At 45.8% G+C, this 20,553-nt stretch overlaps 1 protein-coding gene across 1 annotated transcript in view; it reads left to right on the top strand.

Annotated features, from left to right (window-relative positions):
• RASIP1 (Ras interacting protein 1) overlaps nt 1-20,553 on the top strand; it is a 298,155-nt gene that overhangs the window by 102,779 nt on the left and 174,823 nt on the right. Inside the window, exon 3 of the mRNA XM_085616531.1 lies at nt 2,608-3,191. Coding sequence (XP_085472657.1) covers nt 2,608-3,191 — 584 coding nt within the window. The remainder of the gene's footprint in view (nt 1-2,607; nt 3,192-20,553) is intronic.

The following is a 20,553-nucleotide window of genomic DNA, read 5'->3' as shown; positions in this document are numbered from 1 at the left end:
GGAAATGGCCGCAGCCCTAATATCCATGAAGCGCTCAAGCACATTGTCTGCCTTGTCGCCAAACAGACGACGGCCATCAAAGGGAATGTCCAAAAGTGTTGCTTGGACAACCCCTAAAAAGTCAGTGGACCTCAACCAGGCGTAGCGTCTCAAAGCTATTGACGTGGAAATCGTCCTGCCCAGTGAGTCAGCGGTGTCCAGCCCACACCGGATGGTGAACTTCACTACGTCTCTCCCTTCGGCAACAGCACGGTAGAGCATGGCCCGGGCCTCCTCGGGGTACTGTGGCAACACCTGCGCAACCGTGTCCCACACCGAGTGGGGTAACGGCCCAATAGACATGTGGTGTTCACCGACCGCAGTCCCAAGCTGGAGGAAGAAAACATCTTCTTCCCAAGGTGGTTCAGCTTCTTGGATTCCCTATCAGGTGGTGCATTAGGGAATGCGCCGTTGGTGTCGGGCATCCTGTCCACAGGAACCCCTGTGTTGGGCTTGGACCAAGTGCCCAAAAGGATGTCCGTAAGGGCCTCATTGAACGGTAGCAAGGGCTCTGAGGAGGCCGCTGCCGGTTGTAGTACCTCTGTCAGGAGATTAGTCCTGACCAGAACCGCAGGAAGCTCGAGGTTTAGGGTCTCGGCTACCCTACGCAGTACCACTGCGTAAGATGCACCCTCCTTCGTAGCCACGGTAGGGGGATATAGCATGCCAAGGGCTGGGGAGGTATCCAGACCACTGGCCTCCCCCAACTCTTCTCTCCAGTCCGGTTCCTCAAATTGGTCTGCAAGAGGGTCCACAGAGCCCTCCCAGTCGTCCTCACCCTCTCCTGTGAGCCACTCAGAGCTGTAGGAAGCATTAAGGGAGAACAAGGGTGCAAGAGTACCGGTCGGCGCCAGTACTAACGGCAGACAACGTCAGTCTGGTTCTGTGTCCTAATCGAGAGGGAGGCCGGGGTCGACAATGGCTGGGGAAACAACCGGAATTGGAGGCGGCGGGGGTGTCGTTCCTGGATTTGGCACTGAAGGAGGTGTCACTAGGTCGACCGGCGCCGATCTGGATCCAGGCCTTGGGGGCCCTGCGGCGCCGGAGTCGAAGCCGATGACATCGAAGGCCTAGAGCCCACAAGCGAGTCCGCGGAGCCCAAGGGTGCGCCGGCGGAGTCGGGCTGCCCGAAGATGGAATGTAAGGCTTCGTAAAAGCTTAGAAGCTGACCAGGGGTCGCTCCGGGTCCCGGAAAGGGAGGGAAGGCCGGAGTCGACCAAACAGGCTCCGCGGGCAGAGCTGGATGACTACCTCCTGCGTCGGCTGATGGATGGGGAGAACGCCAAGAGTGATAATGCTTCTTTGCCTTCTTCTTGTGCTTCGACTTTGATGACGAATGGTGGTGGTGGCTCTGAGACCGATCTCGCGACCTCCTCTTGACCGGCACCTCGAACGGCACAAAGCTGACTGCCAGGTCTCAAGAAGCTTTCGGGACCGCTCCCGCAAAGACTTCGGGTTCATTGCCCGGCAGTCAGTGCACGACTTCGGGTCGTGGTCACGCTCCAGGCACCAAAGGCACATGAGGTGCGGGCCCGTGACTGACATCAATTTGTGACGGGAGTCACAAGCCTTGAAGCAAGTCTGACATGACATCCCTCCATGCACCAAGAGTCGAGCGATTCAAAAAAGGTGTAGACAAGACACACAAAAAATAGAGTAAAAAAGTGACTCGAGGTACCGCTCTCTCTGGATCTGCGCTGGCTGGCACGGAAAAAGAAAGAACTGACGTCAGCGCGTGAGGTCATTTCGACGACCACGACACCAACGACGAACGTGGAGTCGACCGACGCCATCTATCGACACGCGGAGGTACTGCTGAGGGAAAAAAAAATCTCTGGATCCAGTCTGACGCCTAGGAGTAATTCTAAGGTGAGGAGTCCATAACTAACTGCCTCTTTCAGTTAGTTGCATTTATGTGTGGGTCAAAGTTAGTTAGAGCCACATGGTATCAGCCTATATAATTCATCCACCTAGTAAATGGGGCCCAGGAGGGGGTTCTCTAGAGTAGAAGAGGAGGAATTCTGTTTTTTCTGGGTTTAATCTTAGGAAAACATAGCTTTGCCAGTTTTTTAGTTTCCCTGAAATACTTTTGAAGTTGTTATGATTGATGTATTGAAAATCTATTGATTGATGCTATTGAAATTCCTTGAGTCCCTTTTTCAGGATCATTGTGTAAGAGGTTCCATGTAGAGATTGAACAGAACGAGGGATCCTTGAGGAAATCCATAATTTAAAAATAATGCACTTTTTTTAAATGAGCCTATCGCTATAAACTGTGACCTGGGATACGGATCTCTAAGAATACTTTACCCTCTATTCTCATTCTGGTGAAATGGGTGGTGATATGTTTGTTATGGGCAATTTTTTCAAAGGCAGCCAAGAAGTCAAGCAGGTCCAAGAGGACTATTTCGCAGCCGTCCTACTTATCAATTGCTTGTTTGAATAGATGGGTTTTCATCCTGTACATGAATGCCATTAATCCATGTGTCTCATAGTGATGAATGTCTACGCAGCATTCCTGGCTTTCTCTTTTACTCCATTTACTATCAGTTTAATTTCCATTGACAGGTCCACATCCTCTGACACAGCCAGCCGTACTAGTGAAACGGTGGAACTGCGCCAGCCAACTAAAAACAAGAACCAGCGTCACAAGCGCCTGTCAAACCTATTCCACCGAAGCACCAATAATGTGGGCACCATCAGTGCCGGAAACAGCGGAGGCCGCTGGGCTAGCGAAAAAAAGCTATCTGAGATCATTGACCATGTGCCAGAGGACCTTGTGGAGCTATCCAGCCAGAAGAACCTGCCTGGCATCCTCAAAATCTTTGGTGATGACATCTCTTCGGGCACCAACTACAAGAGCGTGCTTGCAACGCCACGCTCCACTGCTCGGGAGTTGGTTAAGGAAGCACTGGAGAGATACGCAGTCACTGACCCTGACACAGATGCCTTTGCCTTGTGTGATGTAGTTGGGCGCTTTGAGGGCAATGATAGGGATTGGAAAATGGAGTACCTGCGCATTGTGGGGGACAGGGAGAGGCCCCTGGTGTTGCAGGAGATGTGGAAACCCAAAGTTGGTTTCTCCCGCCGGTTTGAGATCCGCAGAAAGGAAGAAGTAGAAAAGATGTCTGCTGAGGACACAGAGACAGCAGGTAAAGTGGTGCTTAATTATGAGCTTTTAAATCTACAGATACATATTGATGGCAGATTAGGAACCCTAAGCACCTGACTCACCATACACTCAATGCAGTTTGTAATATTGTGTGTTCTTTCACACTCTGATCAAGCCATTGTCTGTTCAGGGCATTTTTGGCTTATCATACAAATTTTCACACCACTCCACTATGGATGCAGTCCAATGTGTTTACCACCCTTTCTGAAAAGAATGTCATGATAATTGATGAATTGAGAAGAGAGGGTTGTTTGTATGTATATATACATATATATATATATATATTCACACACAAAAAACAAAGGTTAAAGTAATGTTATAGTTAGATGAATATATCAGTGAAAACGTTAACGTGTTGAACTCAGAACAGCACAGAAATTCACCAGTTATAGTTAGCGGATCTAACTTTAACTTGCCATGAACTGTTCATGACCTCAAATATTATATCACTCATGACATGTTCTAGGACATAATTTATATCACCGATGACATCACTGATGACAATACAAACAACATCATACAAAGAGTGTGTTAGTTTGCTTTGTAGTTTACATAGTAGCAGGTAGCTACCATATTACTTTTCTTCCTAATCTTGTACAGCCTGTGTCCAGCTAACGGGTGCAAGTGTTTCTAATGCATCATAGGTGTGTGGAAGAATTGAACACATTATAAGTCTTGAAGAGTAACTCTGTGTGCAGAGGACATTTGATGACTTGTGTCCAGTATGTTCAACACAAGTTTTTTGGTTCTGCAGAAAAAGTTTCCAACAGGACAAAGATTCCCATAGTAGATACCAAGTATTGTAAGCAGCCTTCAATTATTAGAAAGATTTGTATCAGCATGACATTTTCTACTTTACATAGATGACTGTTTGCACTAGGTACTAACCTACATACTTCTTTTTGTTTCGGAAGATGAACTGATCTTTAGCACATTAAGACCTTGGTTATTTTAAGCGAATATTGTTTTTTTTTAGGAGGTTGCATAGAGTGCACACTGTTCTTGGTAGATACTTTTTAATACTCTGTGGTGTATTTCTCATGAGAGTTTCACTCTCTGCAAACAATGTAGTACAGAATAAACTCTCTCTACAGAGCATATACTGTTTACAGTGCCCACTTTTGTAGCGATATTAATTTAATTTCTAAATGTGGGTTCAGTGACTGAAGGAGTTGATACAGAAAAAAAACTGTCTAGTAGAGCATTAATTTTGGAACAGACTTTGAGTATCTTGAGGAACTTGGTTTTCTCTGAACAGTTTTTTTGTTAAAACTGCTTCCACTGTATCCAGGTCAAGCGTATACATCTAAATTTTCAGTATCTTATAGGCAGTATACAACAAGCGTTAGTAACCTGTCATTCCATGAATACGTACAAGCTCACTATGCGTGAGCGGCATTGCTCATTCATTTTAACAGTTCAAGTTTTCTTTTTTGTTTTTAAACGATAGGACCATATTGTGAACAGTTGTATACAGATTGAACAACGTCTGCAGCAGGCATTACCCATCCATCTGTGGTTGACTGTTAATGTGAGCTCGGCTACCCATGAATACTTCCTACACCTAAAGGAGATGTATCTGTGATGGCATTAATGATGCTTCATATTATTTTGAGGCATTTTGTACTTACTGTCAGGCCTCCAATGCCATAATAGCTTATAGAGTAAGGTGTACAAAAAAAGCTTGGATGATGTCATCAGTGATAGCATAAATCATGTCATCGAACATGTCATAAGTGATGTAATATCTGAAGTCTTAAGCAGTGCATGGAGGGGGTGCAAGTTATAGTTCACTCTGCTAAATATAACTGGTGAATTTCTGTGTTTTTTTTTAGTTCAAAATGTTAATGTTGTCACTAACATATTCACCTTTAACCTTTGATTTTTTTCAGTGAATTTCTAGTTTTTTTTTTAAACTTAAAGTAATATTTTATTACTATCCGTAATGCCATCCCCATTTTGCATATGGCCTCTGGCTGTGCTTAGCGGGGGGGTTGGGCTCAGGGCCTTCGGCAAAAGCCCCACAGGCAGCCAATTCCACATTGAACACTGCCTTTGGTCGTGCACAGCAGGAACTTCGCCACAGGGCCTAGCCATGGCGTACACCTCCACAGGCAGCCAACGCCATTCTGCGCTTGGCCTTTCGTAACATGCAGCATGGGGTTGGCCCCAGTGCCTGGCTTGCAGCTAGGCCCTGCTTCCAACTCCCCGCAGGCTGCACACGGCCTTTGGTCGTGCGCAGAAGGGTATTGGCCACAGGGCTTGGTCTGCTGCCAGGCCCTGTGGCCAAACCTCCAGCAGGCATCTAACCCCACACTGCGCACAGCCTTAGCGCGTGCAGCATAGGTTTGACCTTTGTACCCAGCAGACCTCATCCCCTAGGGCAAAAACTATATATTAAGGGGAGGAGGATGTGCAGTCCCATCTCTGATCCTTAATTGGCCCTTGGAACCCAGTTCCAATTAAAACAGGAGGGGGCCATGCTACTATTCGGTGAAGATTTACATGTCTCCAGTCCCTCAAAACTGGGAATAGAGACTGCTAAAAGATCATTTACAAGTATAAAGTTACTACTAGAAACTTTCCACGCATAGGTGGAAATCTCCCTATGGTAACATATAAAGAAAAATAGTACAGTTTAATAATTAAAGACAATTTAAAATATTTTCATGTAAAATAAAAATAACAATTATTATTAACCTAGGATTAAAAAGATAAAATGTTACAGCACATTAACTCATCAAATTATATGTGTAAGAATTGAATACAAATTATTATATTATTTTATAATTACTATTTAAAAAAGAAAATTAAATCCCACCCTCACGTTTAATTATTGTCTCCTTTATTAAAACGTATCTGTTTAATTCATTTTAATGAACTTTAAATTATTATTAAAGTTTACAACTTTTATTTAGTCATATATATATATATGACGGCAACACAACTTTATTTAGGGGTGACAGCGAACATTGCCGCAAACAGCCGATTGTATTTCTATTTCTATGTCTATTTGTATTTGTGCCAAGTAGTCCTACGTCACTGTTTAGTACTTAACGAAAGTACACTAGTTAATCATCTCTTATATATTTAAAACGAGATGTAATTTGATTGAACATGTAACGTTTCTGCAATTTAATGTGTATTTAACATTAATTTTGACTCGTACTAAGAACCTGTGAGAAACAGTATTATTTTCCCACGATGTCCTCTTTCTGTGTTCATTGTTTTAAATGCGGGCACTTTCAGTGTTGTCCCTAACACGTGACCAAGCCAGACGGCGAAACGCGTTGTGTTTGAATAAACAGCAGTTTCTTCAGAAATTATTATTGGTTCTTTTTTGATTCCTGAGAGCGTACGTACTGCAACAGAGTAATTACAATTATTGAACAACCGGTTCATCTCCGCCGGCGTGTACGCCACTCTCCTTGGGTCCACTCGAGTACGGAAGGAGGTATCTGGTTACATGATATATATATATATATATATATATATATATATATATATATATATATATATATATATATATATATATATATAATGTAATTATCTATAACTATTTTAAAGTTGTAAACTTCATGTAAGGAGACAAATCTTTATTACAGCACAAGATACATGTATCTCATTGCATACCCAATGCGTGGTTCTAAGGATGTTATGGCGCTCAGGGCCAACTTTGGGCATGAGCGAGCTGGGCCCAGGGCGCTAATCTTCTGAGGGGCGAAAATAGCTGTCTGCTAATAGCAACGTCCCTCTTCTTTGGCTCCAGTGATTTCGTTTTAAATGCTCCTAATCATTTTTAAAGTGCAGTCGATGCTGTTTTAGCAACCTCTCAAGCCCCTACATTGCCCGCCCATCTATCTCTATCCTGCTGTGCACACTTCAACTCCCCCAACCCAACAAAAAACTTGGAACCAGCCTGACACAGCAAAGGTGATTCAGGTGAGCTGGGAAGGTGCACAGATGTGTGTTCAGCGGCAAGTTGCTGCTCTGATGTATCCAATCAGGGACTGGCCTTTTATTGACCAGCAGTAGCAAGGGCGGAAAATATCTTTCCTCCCAGATTGCTACTAAAGCAAAGGTGAATATCTGATGGTGCTCTCAAACTGCGGTGCTGGATTTCTGCTGAACCAAGCTGTTCTTCATCAGAAATAGCCTCCTGTGACTTGATATTACAATTCTGAGAGTTCCGCACTATTGCGGAAGTTTACAGTGCTTTATTAGACAAAAAGCATAACACAACACAAACAACTTGACACGTTTCGGTCCCCCTTGACCATGCTCACGAGCATTGAATATGGTTCTATCTCACTGTGGAGAAGCTTTTCACAGTGTGATTCATCAATTCTCCCTCATATGAAATTTGCCCCTCCACCCCTAACACTAGTGCCTGAAATATATCAATCGGCAAAATATAATGCAAGGTTAAAAACAATAACAATTCATGACCCAAAATATTTCATGGTCACAATGAGTTCCTTTTAAAATAAAGAAAGTTCGTCATTAATCTTGGAGCTGGTTGCTCCAATTAATCGATGTTTCTGAAACCAAGTGCACAAGGTGCATGCTGGGTGATGTAGCGTTAAGCAAACTTCGGTGATTGACAGTGCAGTGATGATATTGTTTTTTTTGTGTTTTACCATTTGCTTTTATTGTGTCCAACATACTGTTGTAGCAAATCATATTTTATATTTGCACTGCTTGAGTTTGTAGTTTTAAATCGTGACAAACACTTGCAACTTTGTGTAAAACACATTTGTGTGGAAACAACACCAATGGATGCCTCTGCCCCAAATTATTTACACTTGGTGTTAAAGAACTCATATGCCTAATTGGTGGCTTTGACTGATGGAGTATATAACGTGCTTGCTATATTTTACTCCAGTGAATTAACTGCTGTGATTCATTCCATAGTTTTGATTGTTGCCCTCTCGTGAGTTGTTGTTGTGTTGCTATGTTATTTTTCAACCTCTGTATCTGTTTTTTTATCATTTCGTTTGAAAATTAGAATTTGTCAGTGATTTGTGATTGTTGTTCTTGGAGTTTCGTATCAAGACATGCGGGTGTTCCTTCCATTTTATAGGGGCACGTGTATATCTTTATCTAATCTGATGGAGAGTTAAGGTTTGAAGTGAGCTTATATACCTTAATTGCATTTAGCGATATTTGTTCTCTCTATATCCCCCACGTTCCTGTTTTGGCACCTGATCCACTGCAAAGTATTAGCTCGAATGTGTTCCAGTGTTAGTTTTTTTTAAGGAGGCTGTTGGTGCTCCCTACCTACATTAAATTGCATGGACATATTAGTATGTAGATTACAAATTAACTATTTATATATTTGTTTATGTAGTGTCTTTGTCCTCCTGCCAACTGGGATTCTGTTCACACCTATCTTCCAAGCTTTGTATTACGAGCATTTCCAAAAAAAACATTGGCATAACGAATTGTTGTCCTCTGCTCCTGTGTTGGTGAAGCAACTGTGTCCTAGTCTGTTCTTTAAATTTGTTGCTCTTTTGTAAGTTATAATAGGATGCTCCCTTAGCTGTTCTGCAATGGATATATATTTTTTCCAAACTAGGTGCAGATTACCATTATTTTCTATGGCGTGCTATTTTAAGTTCATGCTTCAATTATTTTCTATGGGAGTGTGGTGCACTACCTTTTTTGGGTCCTTTTTGGCTATAGTAACTTTAGAAGTGCAGTTTGTGAGTAGGTATATTTCCATGTCCCTCTCTAAACCTTTCCTACCCCTTCCAAAGCCCCTCCTTACGCCTCTCTAATGCACTCCCATTTAGGGCCTGATTACAAGTGAGTTGGTTAATTCCGACCCATGCAGAAACCCGTTCACACATGGATCGGAATTACGGGGTTGAACGTTTTTAACGCATCTGATAATTGTCAAATGCTTTAAATGCCTCAACATTCATTACATTTCGGCAGGTCGAACCTACTGAAATTTAACGGGGGAAAAGAATATGGTATTTATCGTATTATGTGGAGTTTGAAGCATTAAACACCAGAATCTGCATTTTATTTTCCAGAAACCAGTAATTAGTGTTATTTATCTCACCTTATAAATAACGTACCCCATGTCATGATTTTATAGTGCCCCATGACCAACAATAACCACTACTATCAACCTGTATGTTACCGACCTGCCTTACGCCGCCATCGCTGCCAAACAACCCCATATTTTGAACATTGGGCACCCCCAACCACCTGGGTAGACACTGTTTTAAACCAACGTGCATCCCCATATGATCCCTAAATGCCACACCCCCACCCTAATTGTACACCTCATTAACAATAGCACAAATTCCAACTGTACAATGAAAAAAGCTAATAATAACAAAAACACACACACTCTCTACTCAGGCATCATTCCACTCGCACCATCACAACCAATACCCATTAATACTTCTGTATCTCCATTATCAGGACAAAAGGGTTGTGCCCGGCCCGGACCACCGGGGCGTCCGTCGGCTAAGCCCACCCTAGCCCAATCGACAATCACTCCTATGCATACCTCAGTCACTCAGTCAATCCTCTCAATATTTACGTCCCCAGTCAAACAATATCTTTCCCCACAAGAGAAAGGAGTTAGAACGAAAGTTGAGAGTTTAAAAGAATAGTAGGGATACAGGAGTAAGGAGAGAGGGGTATAGAGCGCAAGGGAGGGTACAGAGGGGAGGGGGGGAGAGACGGTGACCACCCGCACCATTTGCATTGACCGTCCGGATTCCCCACACTAGTATGAGGAGAGGCTAAAGTGGAGGGAAGAAAGTGACCCCCTCAGATTCCAAACCCACGCACCCCAAAAAGGGTGAAGACACAAGTTGCGTCCCAACAATACCTGTATCTGGGTTACTTAGTTCACCACTATGTCCTCATTCCAAGTGTTCATGCAGGATCTGTTTGCTGCGGAGTGTCTTCGACGACCTCACCCATGCTTGCGTCCAACCCGTGGCCATCACCACCTCGACCAGAGCTTTGGCAGCTTCCTGTTCAGCCCGTTGGGTTTCCAGGTCTATCCTGGAAGATCTCCTGCCCTCGCCTCCAGAGTCGGCCCCATCCAGTTCCAAGGACCCATCCCGTTGCACCACCACCCTTTGTGTCGATCTTGAGCTTTTACTGGGTTTTCCATGCGCCCTCTGCCAGTTCCACCCTGAGGGTTCACAGAGGATCTTGCAACCACTCGTCCCCTTTGCAGCACCCTTCCTTCACTTTGGAAATCCAACCAGTCCCACACCTCCTCCGGTGTTGTAAAAAAGTGTGTGCAATCAGCATGAAGGACTTTCAACTATGCTGGGTAGAGAAGCATGTACTGAAGGTTCATGGCTCGCAATTTTTGCTTGATTCAGAGAAAAGATGTCCTCTGCTGTTGAACCATGCGGGTGTAATCCGGAAAGATGCAAATGTTCTGGTTCTCAAACGCCGGATCCCCCCGGACCGCCCTAAGGATACTGTCCCCATTCCTATAATTGAGGATCTTGGCGATGAGAGTCCTGGACGGAGCCCCTGGCGGCGCAACTAGCAGCCAGTGTGCCGGCTCTAGTATGAAGCTGGAGGAAATCTCGGCTGTAGGCAGCGCCTCACTGATCCATTTTTTTAGGTAGTGTTCCGGTTCCCACCCTTTGGCCCTCTCCGGAAAACAAACAAAAGGCAGGTTACATCTGCGGGATCTTCATTCCGCATACCCCGCTCGACGCTCCAAGGACATCATTTTTTGTGAGAGCTCAGTAAGTGTCACCGTCAGGGCCAAGACCTCCTCCCGCAGCTCACTAACTGCTTGCTCCGTGGCCAGAGACCGCTCTGCGACCGTGCTAAGGTCCGCCCGCAGCAGTCTCACATACTGGGAGACCACGTCTATTTTTGCCTGCACATTTCCCCTGGAGGATTCAATAGCAGCCAAGATTTGAGATCCTATGGGCTCAGGTTGCGCCACACCTGCCCTCGTCGACATACCAGGCAGCACAGCAGTCTTTGGGGGCACACCCTGAGCTGCAAACTGGTCTATCTTTGTTTGCTGGGCAGCCCTCGGTACACGATCCTTACCCATTGCTAGGTATATAGCCTGGCGTACCCACCAGTCCTCAGCTCCAGCACCCCTCCACCAGTACACAGTGCACTGGTCGCATCACCGGGCACGCACGTGTGGGAGCATGATCTGCTGTGCGAAATGTCCTTGCACCCAGAATGGCGGAGACCCGCCTGCGCGTCCCATCCAGAGCAGGCAGCTACCCAAACTACTTGCGATCAGGTGCCGCAGGGTAGCCAATGTCTTCAAATCCAGATAATGCCTCACATGCACCACCTGTATCTCTCTCATGGGTTCATCTGCTACCCACGTGGAAGCCCAACATTCAGTTTCCACCACGTTTCCCTGCTCTCAATGCCAAGCGCCTCCAGCTTTTCGCCCCTAGTGGCACCACCTCACCTCCATTCAGGACTGTAGGCCCGACCTCCGAGCCCTCGTTTAGTCTGGTCCGAGTGGCGTCACGGGTCCTAGTAGCCACCGCGCTTCAAGCGCTCCAGTTTGGGGTGGAGCGATCATGTGCAGGGGGCTAGGTTCCTCACGATCTCCACTCTAGGAGCCGGTTCCGCGATTCAAGCTCTGCGTGCCCACTGGTGGGGGGGATGGGCGAGAGGGAGCAGGCAGCCCCCGACCCACGGGCCGTGTCCTCGGCCGTATGGGGCCCACCCACGACAGGCAACAGTCAGAACTGGTGGTCTCTATCTCCCAAGGCGCAGGCCAGCAGAAAGGAGTCAGGTGAAGAGGCGATCGCTACAGGGTGGCCTCACGGGTAGGGTTGCCCCGACTGGGCAGCAAACAGACCCCCGCCAATGGTAGGGCCCACTTCCAGGGCTGCATCCAGACGCCAGGTCCTCCCTCCACCCACGCGCTTCAGGGCCAGCGAGGGGGACCCCATCAATCTCCCAGAGGCAATCGATTCCCCAGCTTGAAAATCGTGTCCAGGGCCAAGGCTCCTCTCAGGCCTGTTCTGAGCCACAGCAATGCGGCCTATTACACGAGCTCCGGCCTCGAGGCCAGGGGACACCCCGAACGGGCCGCAGTCTGCCACCGGTTGACCCCCGGGTTCAACACTTCATCCGCATCCAGGCACGGGGTCACCACTCAGTCCCCCGACCACGGGTCTCTGGAGCACCGAGGGAGGGAACTATGGTCACAGCCAGGAAGGCCCCGACCCCTCAGCACACCGGTCCTCTTCAGGGCCGGGCTCCTCGCAGGCCTGTTTTTCACCAAACCAGCGGCCAAGCACGTACGCCGCAGCCACACATGCAATGCCAGCCCAGGCCGTCACCAATTTTTGTCTACAGGACAGTCCGCAGAGACCAGGACCCCCCGGAACCTGGCCACCGCCCCCCCAGCAACAATTGGAGGCGTATATGGTGTGCGGGGCTCCGAACGGGCAGGATCCTGCAGGATTTTGTCGCTGGCGAGCGCGGAGCTCCTCTAGACAGCGTCCGCTCCCGTCGCCATCTTGGCCACGTTGCACGGTAACAAAACTTAACTGCAATGTTTAAACAAGTCCAGACCTATTTAAATCTTGGCAGTTTGATAGAATAATTGTAAAAAATTTGGAGGGGCAATTATTATTTATTTTTTTAGGGTGGGGAGGGCACGGCATTAAAACGTTTGAAGTCCACTGCTCTAATCTGATTTACCAGGAACAATAAAAAGGATGTGAAGATATTTTTCCATTGGGCTTTCCACCTGTAAGTCGTCTCTTGTCACTTAGCTAGTAAGAAAATCTTGTAATATCAACTAAGTGTCTGTGCTTGCCTGCATTTTACGTGTTAATAAGGACAAGGGGACCGAATTGAAATGGTCAGGGACCTTGGGTATCAGTAAGTTATAAAAACAATTGCCCTTGGCAAGGAGATTACATAGGAACGGAATGAATATAGACTCAGAAACAGTTCTATATTAAAGCTGTCCAGCCGTATAGGGTTATTTTAATGATGCTTTCAGTTTGAAACACAAAATAAAGTGGGACACAGTCCTGCGCCCAACGCAAAACATACAACATATAACATAAACAAAAACTCAGGCAGGGGAACAAGCTTGTGAACTATACAGAAGATACAAGAAGCAAAAATGAACAATGACACCGTTACACTTAAATAGCAAATTGAATGGTGTTTGCGGTGTACTATCAGTCGATGACGTTTTGATCCTGTAAGGAAAATACTGGGATCATCATCAGGACATTGTATTACATGCCTGAGGAAGATTTGCCTCTAACACAATACAGGGAAATGGGAAAAAAGGGAGCCAAAAACAGTAAGAAGGTCGAAAGTTCTGAGAATATGGGAACAACATAGTGCCGGTGAGGACCAAGCAGTCTGCATTCCAAACGGCGAAGTTGTGTACCGGGTGTCATGCTTAGAATAAGATAAACAAGCAATTTGTGCTGATGAAGGTAGGTGGAAAGATGCAAGGCCTAAACAATAGGGTGGAGTAGATGAAGAGATGGCGAGTGGTTGCTGACGTAGTTGAGGCATAAAAACTGGATCAAACCATGCTAGCTGCCGAGAAACGGAAAGTGGAATACCTGCCTGGTGGACAGAGCATGCGTAATACAGGGATAAGCATGCTGGTGGTAATGGACAGGACAACACAGACTCAAGCTAATAAAAACAGTGTGTCATGCCTGAAGGAGGTAATTGACATGGGTGGTTAGCTTACTGTGTGCAAGGCACAGAAATAAGCTGTTAAGTTGGGAAAGTGTCCCAGATGCGGCGGGTTCGCCGGGATGGCGAAATCGGCCGTAATGGAGAGAAGGCAATCCTGTAAAACCGAGCATGAGCATAAGTACCAAGGTGGAAGGACGAAGGTGCAGGGGCAGGAGATATGGTGATAACTGCTTATCGTGCGTAGTAACACAAAATAAGTGGTTTATTTTAAACGCAACCTCAGTTGCGGGTTCTGGCTTGGGAGCCAGTCACGCTGGATCGCAGTGGTGAGTCTATCCAGGAAGACAACTGCGTTTGCTTGGAGACGGTTCAATGTTCTATAGAGGGATAGAATGTGGCCGTGAGCCGGAAGACTGCAGCCGCGGTTGGACAGAACAAGACGGAAACCGAAGCTGCTTACCATCTAGAATCGAGAAAGGAACTGGCCGGCAGATGCGGGTCCAGAGTGTGGATGGCTGGTGCAATGACCTGCGGAAGGGAAAAGGATTGAGTGCCGGAATGCTTGAAATGGTGATCTAAACCATGGGACATGGCTTTCCTTACCTTAGTGATCCGAGTTGTGCGTTCAAACTCGATGAGTGCATGAACCGGCCAGTGTGGCAGAGGATAACCATGGGAAAAGATCATGTGACGTGTCACGTGATTGTAGGAGTGAGTGCTCAAGTGCAAATACGTGGCGGCCATCTTAAAGTAGGAATGTGGACCACTCGCCATCTCTTCATCCACTCCACCCTATTGTTTAGGCCTTGCATCTTTCCACCTACGTTCATCCTCACAAATTGCTTGTTTATCTTATTCTAAGCATGACACCCTGTACACAACTTCGCAGTTTGGAACGTAGACCGCTTGGTCCTCACCAGCACTATGTTGTTCGCATATTCTCAAAACTTCCAACCTTCTTACTGTTTTTTGTCTACCTTTTTCCCCATTTCCTTCTATTATTTTACAGGCAAATCTTCCTCAGGCATGTAATACTATCTCCTGATGATGATCCCAGTATTTTCCTTACGTGATCGAAACATCGTCGACTGATAGTACACCGCAAACACTATTCAATTTGCTATTTAAATGTAACAATGTCATTGTTCATTTTTGCTTGTTGTATCTTCTGTATAGTTCACAAGCTTGTTCCCCTGCCCAAGTTTTTGTTTATGTTATATGTTGTATGTTTAGGTTGGACGCAGGACTTTGGGCCACTTTATTTTGTGTTTCGAACTGAAAGCATCATTAAAATAACCCTGTCCGGCTGGACAGCTTTAATATAGTACTGATTCCGAGTCTATATTCACTCCGTTCCTATGTATTCTCCCAGTCAGGGACAATTGCTTTTATAACTGCCTACATTTTACAGCACAATATAACATGGTGTAGCCAATTACTGGATTTCCATAGATTCACTGACTCAACATGTTATATTTTTGTTGTTTTTCTCTTCTCACATAACTATATCCTTTGGATTAAAATCATGTGCTTTTGGTTCAGAGCATGCCGTGCACGGTTCAGCAGTAGCTTAGGGCCATATGTAGGTAGCCCAATACCGGTCGGTAACGGCCGATTTTCGGTAATTATACCGTTACCGACCGGTATTTAGGCTTTTGATATGTAGGGGGATCATTTCTGTATTCGGTAATTTACCGAATCGGTAAAATTACCGAATCGGTAATTTTACCGATTCGGTAAATACCGAATACAGAAATGAGATGTAGGGGGAGTGTGTGGTGGGTGTGGGGATTCATTATTTACCACCAACTGAAAGTTGGTGGTAAATGACGAATGACTCAGTAAATGCATTTTTTGGCCCTTAGATGTGTGCAATGTGGCAGACACACATGCCCTCAGGGCATGTATGTGTGCCACATGTGCACAAATGCAGGAATCAGGGGTGCAACAGGGTGTCAATGTGACACCCTGCCACCCTTGATTGAGCTCCCCCCATTACCGATTCGGTATTTACCGATTCGGTAATGGTAACTGGCTTCCCATTGATTCCTATGGGCCTCCTGGCCCATAGGAATCAATGAGATACAGGTTACCATTACCGAATCGGTAAATACCAATTCTAAAATACCGACACTTACCGAATCGGTATTTTTTTACCTACATTACATTTACCGATTCATAAATACCGAATCGGTAAAATTCGGTATTTAAGAATCGGTAAATGTAATTTACCTACATAAGGCCCATAGTCTTTTCAAGTTTTGGATTCCATAGCTCCTATAAGTCAACATACTTTTATACTTTCCATGTTCTGACTTCTCTCATGTCACTGCATCCTGTGGAGTCAGCGCCTGTGGTGCAGCACTTGCAGTCCAGTGTGTGAATAATAGCCAGGCAGCCGCCACTCTTGTACAGATAAGCAGTGCAGGAAATTACTCAGTGGTCTGATATCTTCTTGGCATGGATTCAAATCACAAAGGCTGCGGTTTGTGGTCTATGATTAGATGGCAGGGGCTTGGTTTCAAATGGTTTCGCTTCCAGGAAATTGTGCGCGTGGAGACTGCATCATCTCATGGCGGGTCTCAGACAACCCAGCTCTAGACGCTGAAGACCAAAGACCAATTTTAAGAAAATGGATTCTGAATGGGAGAATAGGAAGCTTGGGTATTGCACCCAAAAGTCTGACTCCAACCAGAATAAAGGAATGAGTGCCAAGCCCTCTTCCTTATAGTGCTTAGCATTGGAATGTGGGCTGTTCGTACCTGCTCCGTTTTGACCAGGAGCCTGAGGCTGGGGTATTCAACCTTCTTTGATAATCCCTGCTCGCTATCCGCGATCTCCAGAAATGCTTTTTAAAAAAGTTGCCTTGCCTTCCTGGAGAGCAAACGATGGCTTGAGGAGAGAACTAAGATATCTGTAATTCAACAGAACTTACTTGTGCAGGGCCCTGGTTTGCAGCCTTATCTGTCTCCCGATCATCTTAGTTATGAGAGAATGTTGCTAGCCCGATTGAGAACTGGCACCTATTACAGGCTGATAACATTCCCAGATAGTAATGATTGGTCCTCAAATTTAATCAAATGTCCTTGTGATGATCTTGCAATGCAATCGTCAATACATTGTGTCCTATTTTGTAAATTTTACGTTTGGGGAAGAAAGAAATATTTGATTCCCCTCCTTAAGACCTGGGGCTTAAGGCAGTGTAGACCTGCGTATTTAAAGTTGTTTCTACTAGAAGATGAAATAACTATTAACGCCGTATCTAAGTTTTTAAAATTTGTAATTCGGTGTAGATCTTCTATGGACTAATTTTTAGAGACTGTTTTTATGCTGGACACCCCGATTATGATGTACTTAAGTTGTATGTACTTCGATTTCTACTTTTGTATTTTAAATTGTATCTATTATTACTGTGCTTTTATGATTTTAACTTTGAAATCGAATAAAGCTATCTTTGACTTGACTTGACTTGACTACACCTGCCTGCAAGGAGATGACTGAGGTCCCACACCCTCTCAACCCCCTCGAAAGGGCTGCCATCAGGGGGCGCACTGACAGTGCATCAGCGTTTTGAGGCACACTATCAGTGTACCTCCTGAAAGCTTCTTTACCTCTGATCCTGCATCCATAATATGGCGTGGATGCAGAGCTAAAGTGATTCCCTTATTTGCATAGGGCCACTACCTCATACACATGTGGGAACGTCTTCTTCAGATAGAGCTGGTGCAAGATGTGCGCCCTCGATATCTATATTTCAGAAGGAGCCGCACTAGCATCTGCGGTCCACTCTGTAATATCAAGTGCAGAAGGGGGGCACACAAAGCAGGCGCAAACACCTGTTGCGCCACAGGGGTACTTCTGTAATATGGGTCCAGGTAGGCAAACTTTGTAAAACAAAAACACATTTTCTTCACATTTCTGTGATGGAAAGTTCTGGAATCTGTGTGGATCCACAAAATTCCACCCACCCTGCATTCCCCGACGTCTTCCAATAAAAACTGTACCTCACTTGTGTGGGTAGTCCTAGTGCCCGTTTCAGGAAACGGGCCAACACGCAACGTAGACACACCACATTTTCACAGTGAAAACTGACCTTTTTTTGCAAAGTGCCTAGGATTTTGAACCCTTGCTCTGCCGGCACCTAAGGAAACCTAGCAAACTTATACATTTTTGAAAACTAGACACCCAGAGGAATCTAGGAGGGGGTGACCTGTGTGGCTCTCACCAGGTTCTGTTAATCAGAATCCCTTGCAAACCTCAAACTTTGTCCAAATAAACACATGTTCCTCACATTTCTGTGATGAAAAGTTCTGGAATCTGCGTGGATCCACAAAATTCCACCCACCTCAAATCCCCCAAAGTCTCCCAATACAAAAGGTACCTCACTTGTGTGGGTAGGCCTAGTGCCTGCGACAGGAAACGGCCCAAAACGCAACATGGACACACCACATTTTTACAGTTAAAACTGATCCTTTTTTTGCACTGTGCCTAGCTGTGGATTTTGAACCCTAGCTCTGCCGGCACCAAGTGATACCTAGCAAACCTATACATTTTTGAAAACTAGACACCCAAAGGAATTCAGGAGGGGGTGACCTGTGTGACTCTCACCAGTTTCTGTTAACTAGAATCCCTTGCAAACCTCAAACTTTGTCACAGAAAACACATTTTTCTGTGATGGAAAGTTTTGGGATCTGCATGGATCCACAAAATTCCACCCACTCCGCATTCCCCAAAGTCTTCCAATAAAAATGGTACCTCACTCGGCAGCCATCTAGGGAAACCCCACTAGACACCCCGCGAAGTCCAGGGAGGTATGGCTCTGGGTAGGAAAAGGTTGAGGGATCCATGCAAGTTATTAGGGACAAAAAGCTAGTGATATATTGGGCAGTGATATACCGCGGTACCTTCACAGCATATCGCGATACATGGCGATGATAAAACGCAATATCATTGGTTAATAAAAGCCCTTGCAAAAGGAAAAGGCAGCTATATAGATCAGACCACACTTTCTACTTGTTCTGTGTTTTTACAGTAAATATAGCTGCAGGTTCTTATTACCAAAAAGGAGAACATAGCTTACTACTCTTTTTGTAAATCATAGGAGGAAAGGAGGCAGTTTAGGAAGCTGTAGAGTTAGGGAGAAGTATTTTTATTGAATTATATAGGTTTGAAGAATTTTATGATGTACGCCGGTACTTTTGCGAAATTATCTAGAAAGTACCACTGTACCTATTGAAATCTAAAAATATATAAATATAGGTGACAAAAGACAGTCTACAATACGCCACTCCGCTCCACTGTACGACATGTCACTCCACTACGCAACACGCCACTCCAGTCTACGACACGCTACTCCACTCCACTCTAAGACACTCTACCATACACCACTCTACGACACGCCACTCCACTCCACGACATGCCAGTCCACTCTACTCCCCTCTACAACACTCTACTTCACTCTATTTCAGAATACAACACTGAATGATATGCCACTCCACGCTATGACACGCCACTTCACTCTACGCCAAGTCACTCTTTGACCCCACACTCTAATGTACAATACCCCATGCCACTCCACTGTACGACACGCTACTCTGTACGTCAACCTACTCCACTCTACATCATTCCACTTAACACCACGACATTCTATGAGACTCCACTCTGCAACACTCTACTCCACTCTACTCCACTCTACTCTGACACTCTATGGAGCTCCCTCTATGCAGCTCCCTCTATGCCACTTCATATCACTTTACTCCACACAACTGTACGCCACTCCGCTCTAAACCACTCCACCCTACACCACTCCACACTACGCCTTGACACTCTACACCACGACACTACGATATGACACTGTATGACAGTCTACTCTACGCCACTCCACTCTTGGCCATTTGACTCTACTCCACTCAATGCTCCCCTACTATTTTCCCTTCTACTCCACAACCCTCTACTCCACACCACTGTATGCCACTCCACTCTATGCCCCTCTATGACACTCTACTTCATTCTATGCCACTCTATGCCATTCCGTGCTACTTTACTCCACTCTATCAACACAACGGAGATCTCAGGGAGTCCGTCAGAATCTCCAGAGACGCTGCAGCGGAGCTGACTTGGTGGAGTGCGGAGGGCAACCTGTCTCAAGGAAAGCCATTTCAGCCTCCTCTGCCGGTGGCCACAGTGATCACGGATGCCTCCACTCTAGGGTGGGGTGCTCATCTGAGGGATCTGGAGGTCAAAGGTCTTTGGTCTCCAGAGGAAAGGTTGCTTTCCACCAACCTTCTGGAATTGCAGGCGATACGTTTGGCACTAAACTTTTGGCTTTCCTTCCCTCCCTTCTTGACGGACAACACTACCGTGATGTGGTACATCAACAAACAGGGAGGTGTAGGGTCGTATCGTCTGTCGAGAGGCTCTGAAACTCTGGTCCTAGGCTCAGGACCATCAGATTTGCGTGTTTGCAAATCATCTAGCCGGTGTGCTGAATGTTCTTGCGGACAGTCTCAGTCGGCATTACTCGGCCGATCACGAGTGTGGCTTCATCCGGAGGTGGTCCATCACATCTTCCAGATGTGGGGATCTTCTCGGTTGGACCTGTTTGCCATCCAAGAGAACGTGCACTGCCCGTTGTTCTGCAGTCTCCAGTATGCAGGTAGCGCTGGGGGACACGTTTCAATTGG

Source organism: Triturus cristatus, chromosome 7, assembly GCF_964204655.1.
Source record: "Triturus cristatus chromosome 7, aTriCri1.1, whole genome shotgun sequence".
In the NCBI taxonomy this organism is placed as follows: Eukaryota; Metazoa; Chordata; class Amphibia; order Caudata; family Salamandridae; genus Triturus; species Triturus cristatus.
The sequence above is the reverse complement of the archived record's forward strand: the minus strand, read 5'-3'. Positions and strand labels throughout refer to the sequence as shown.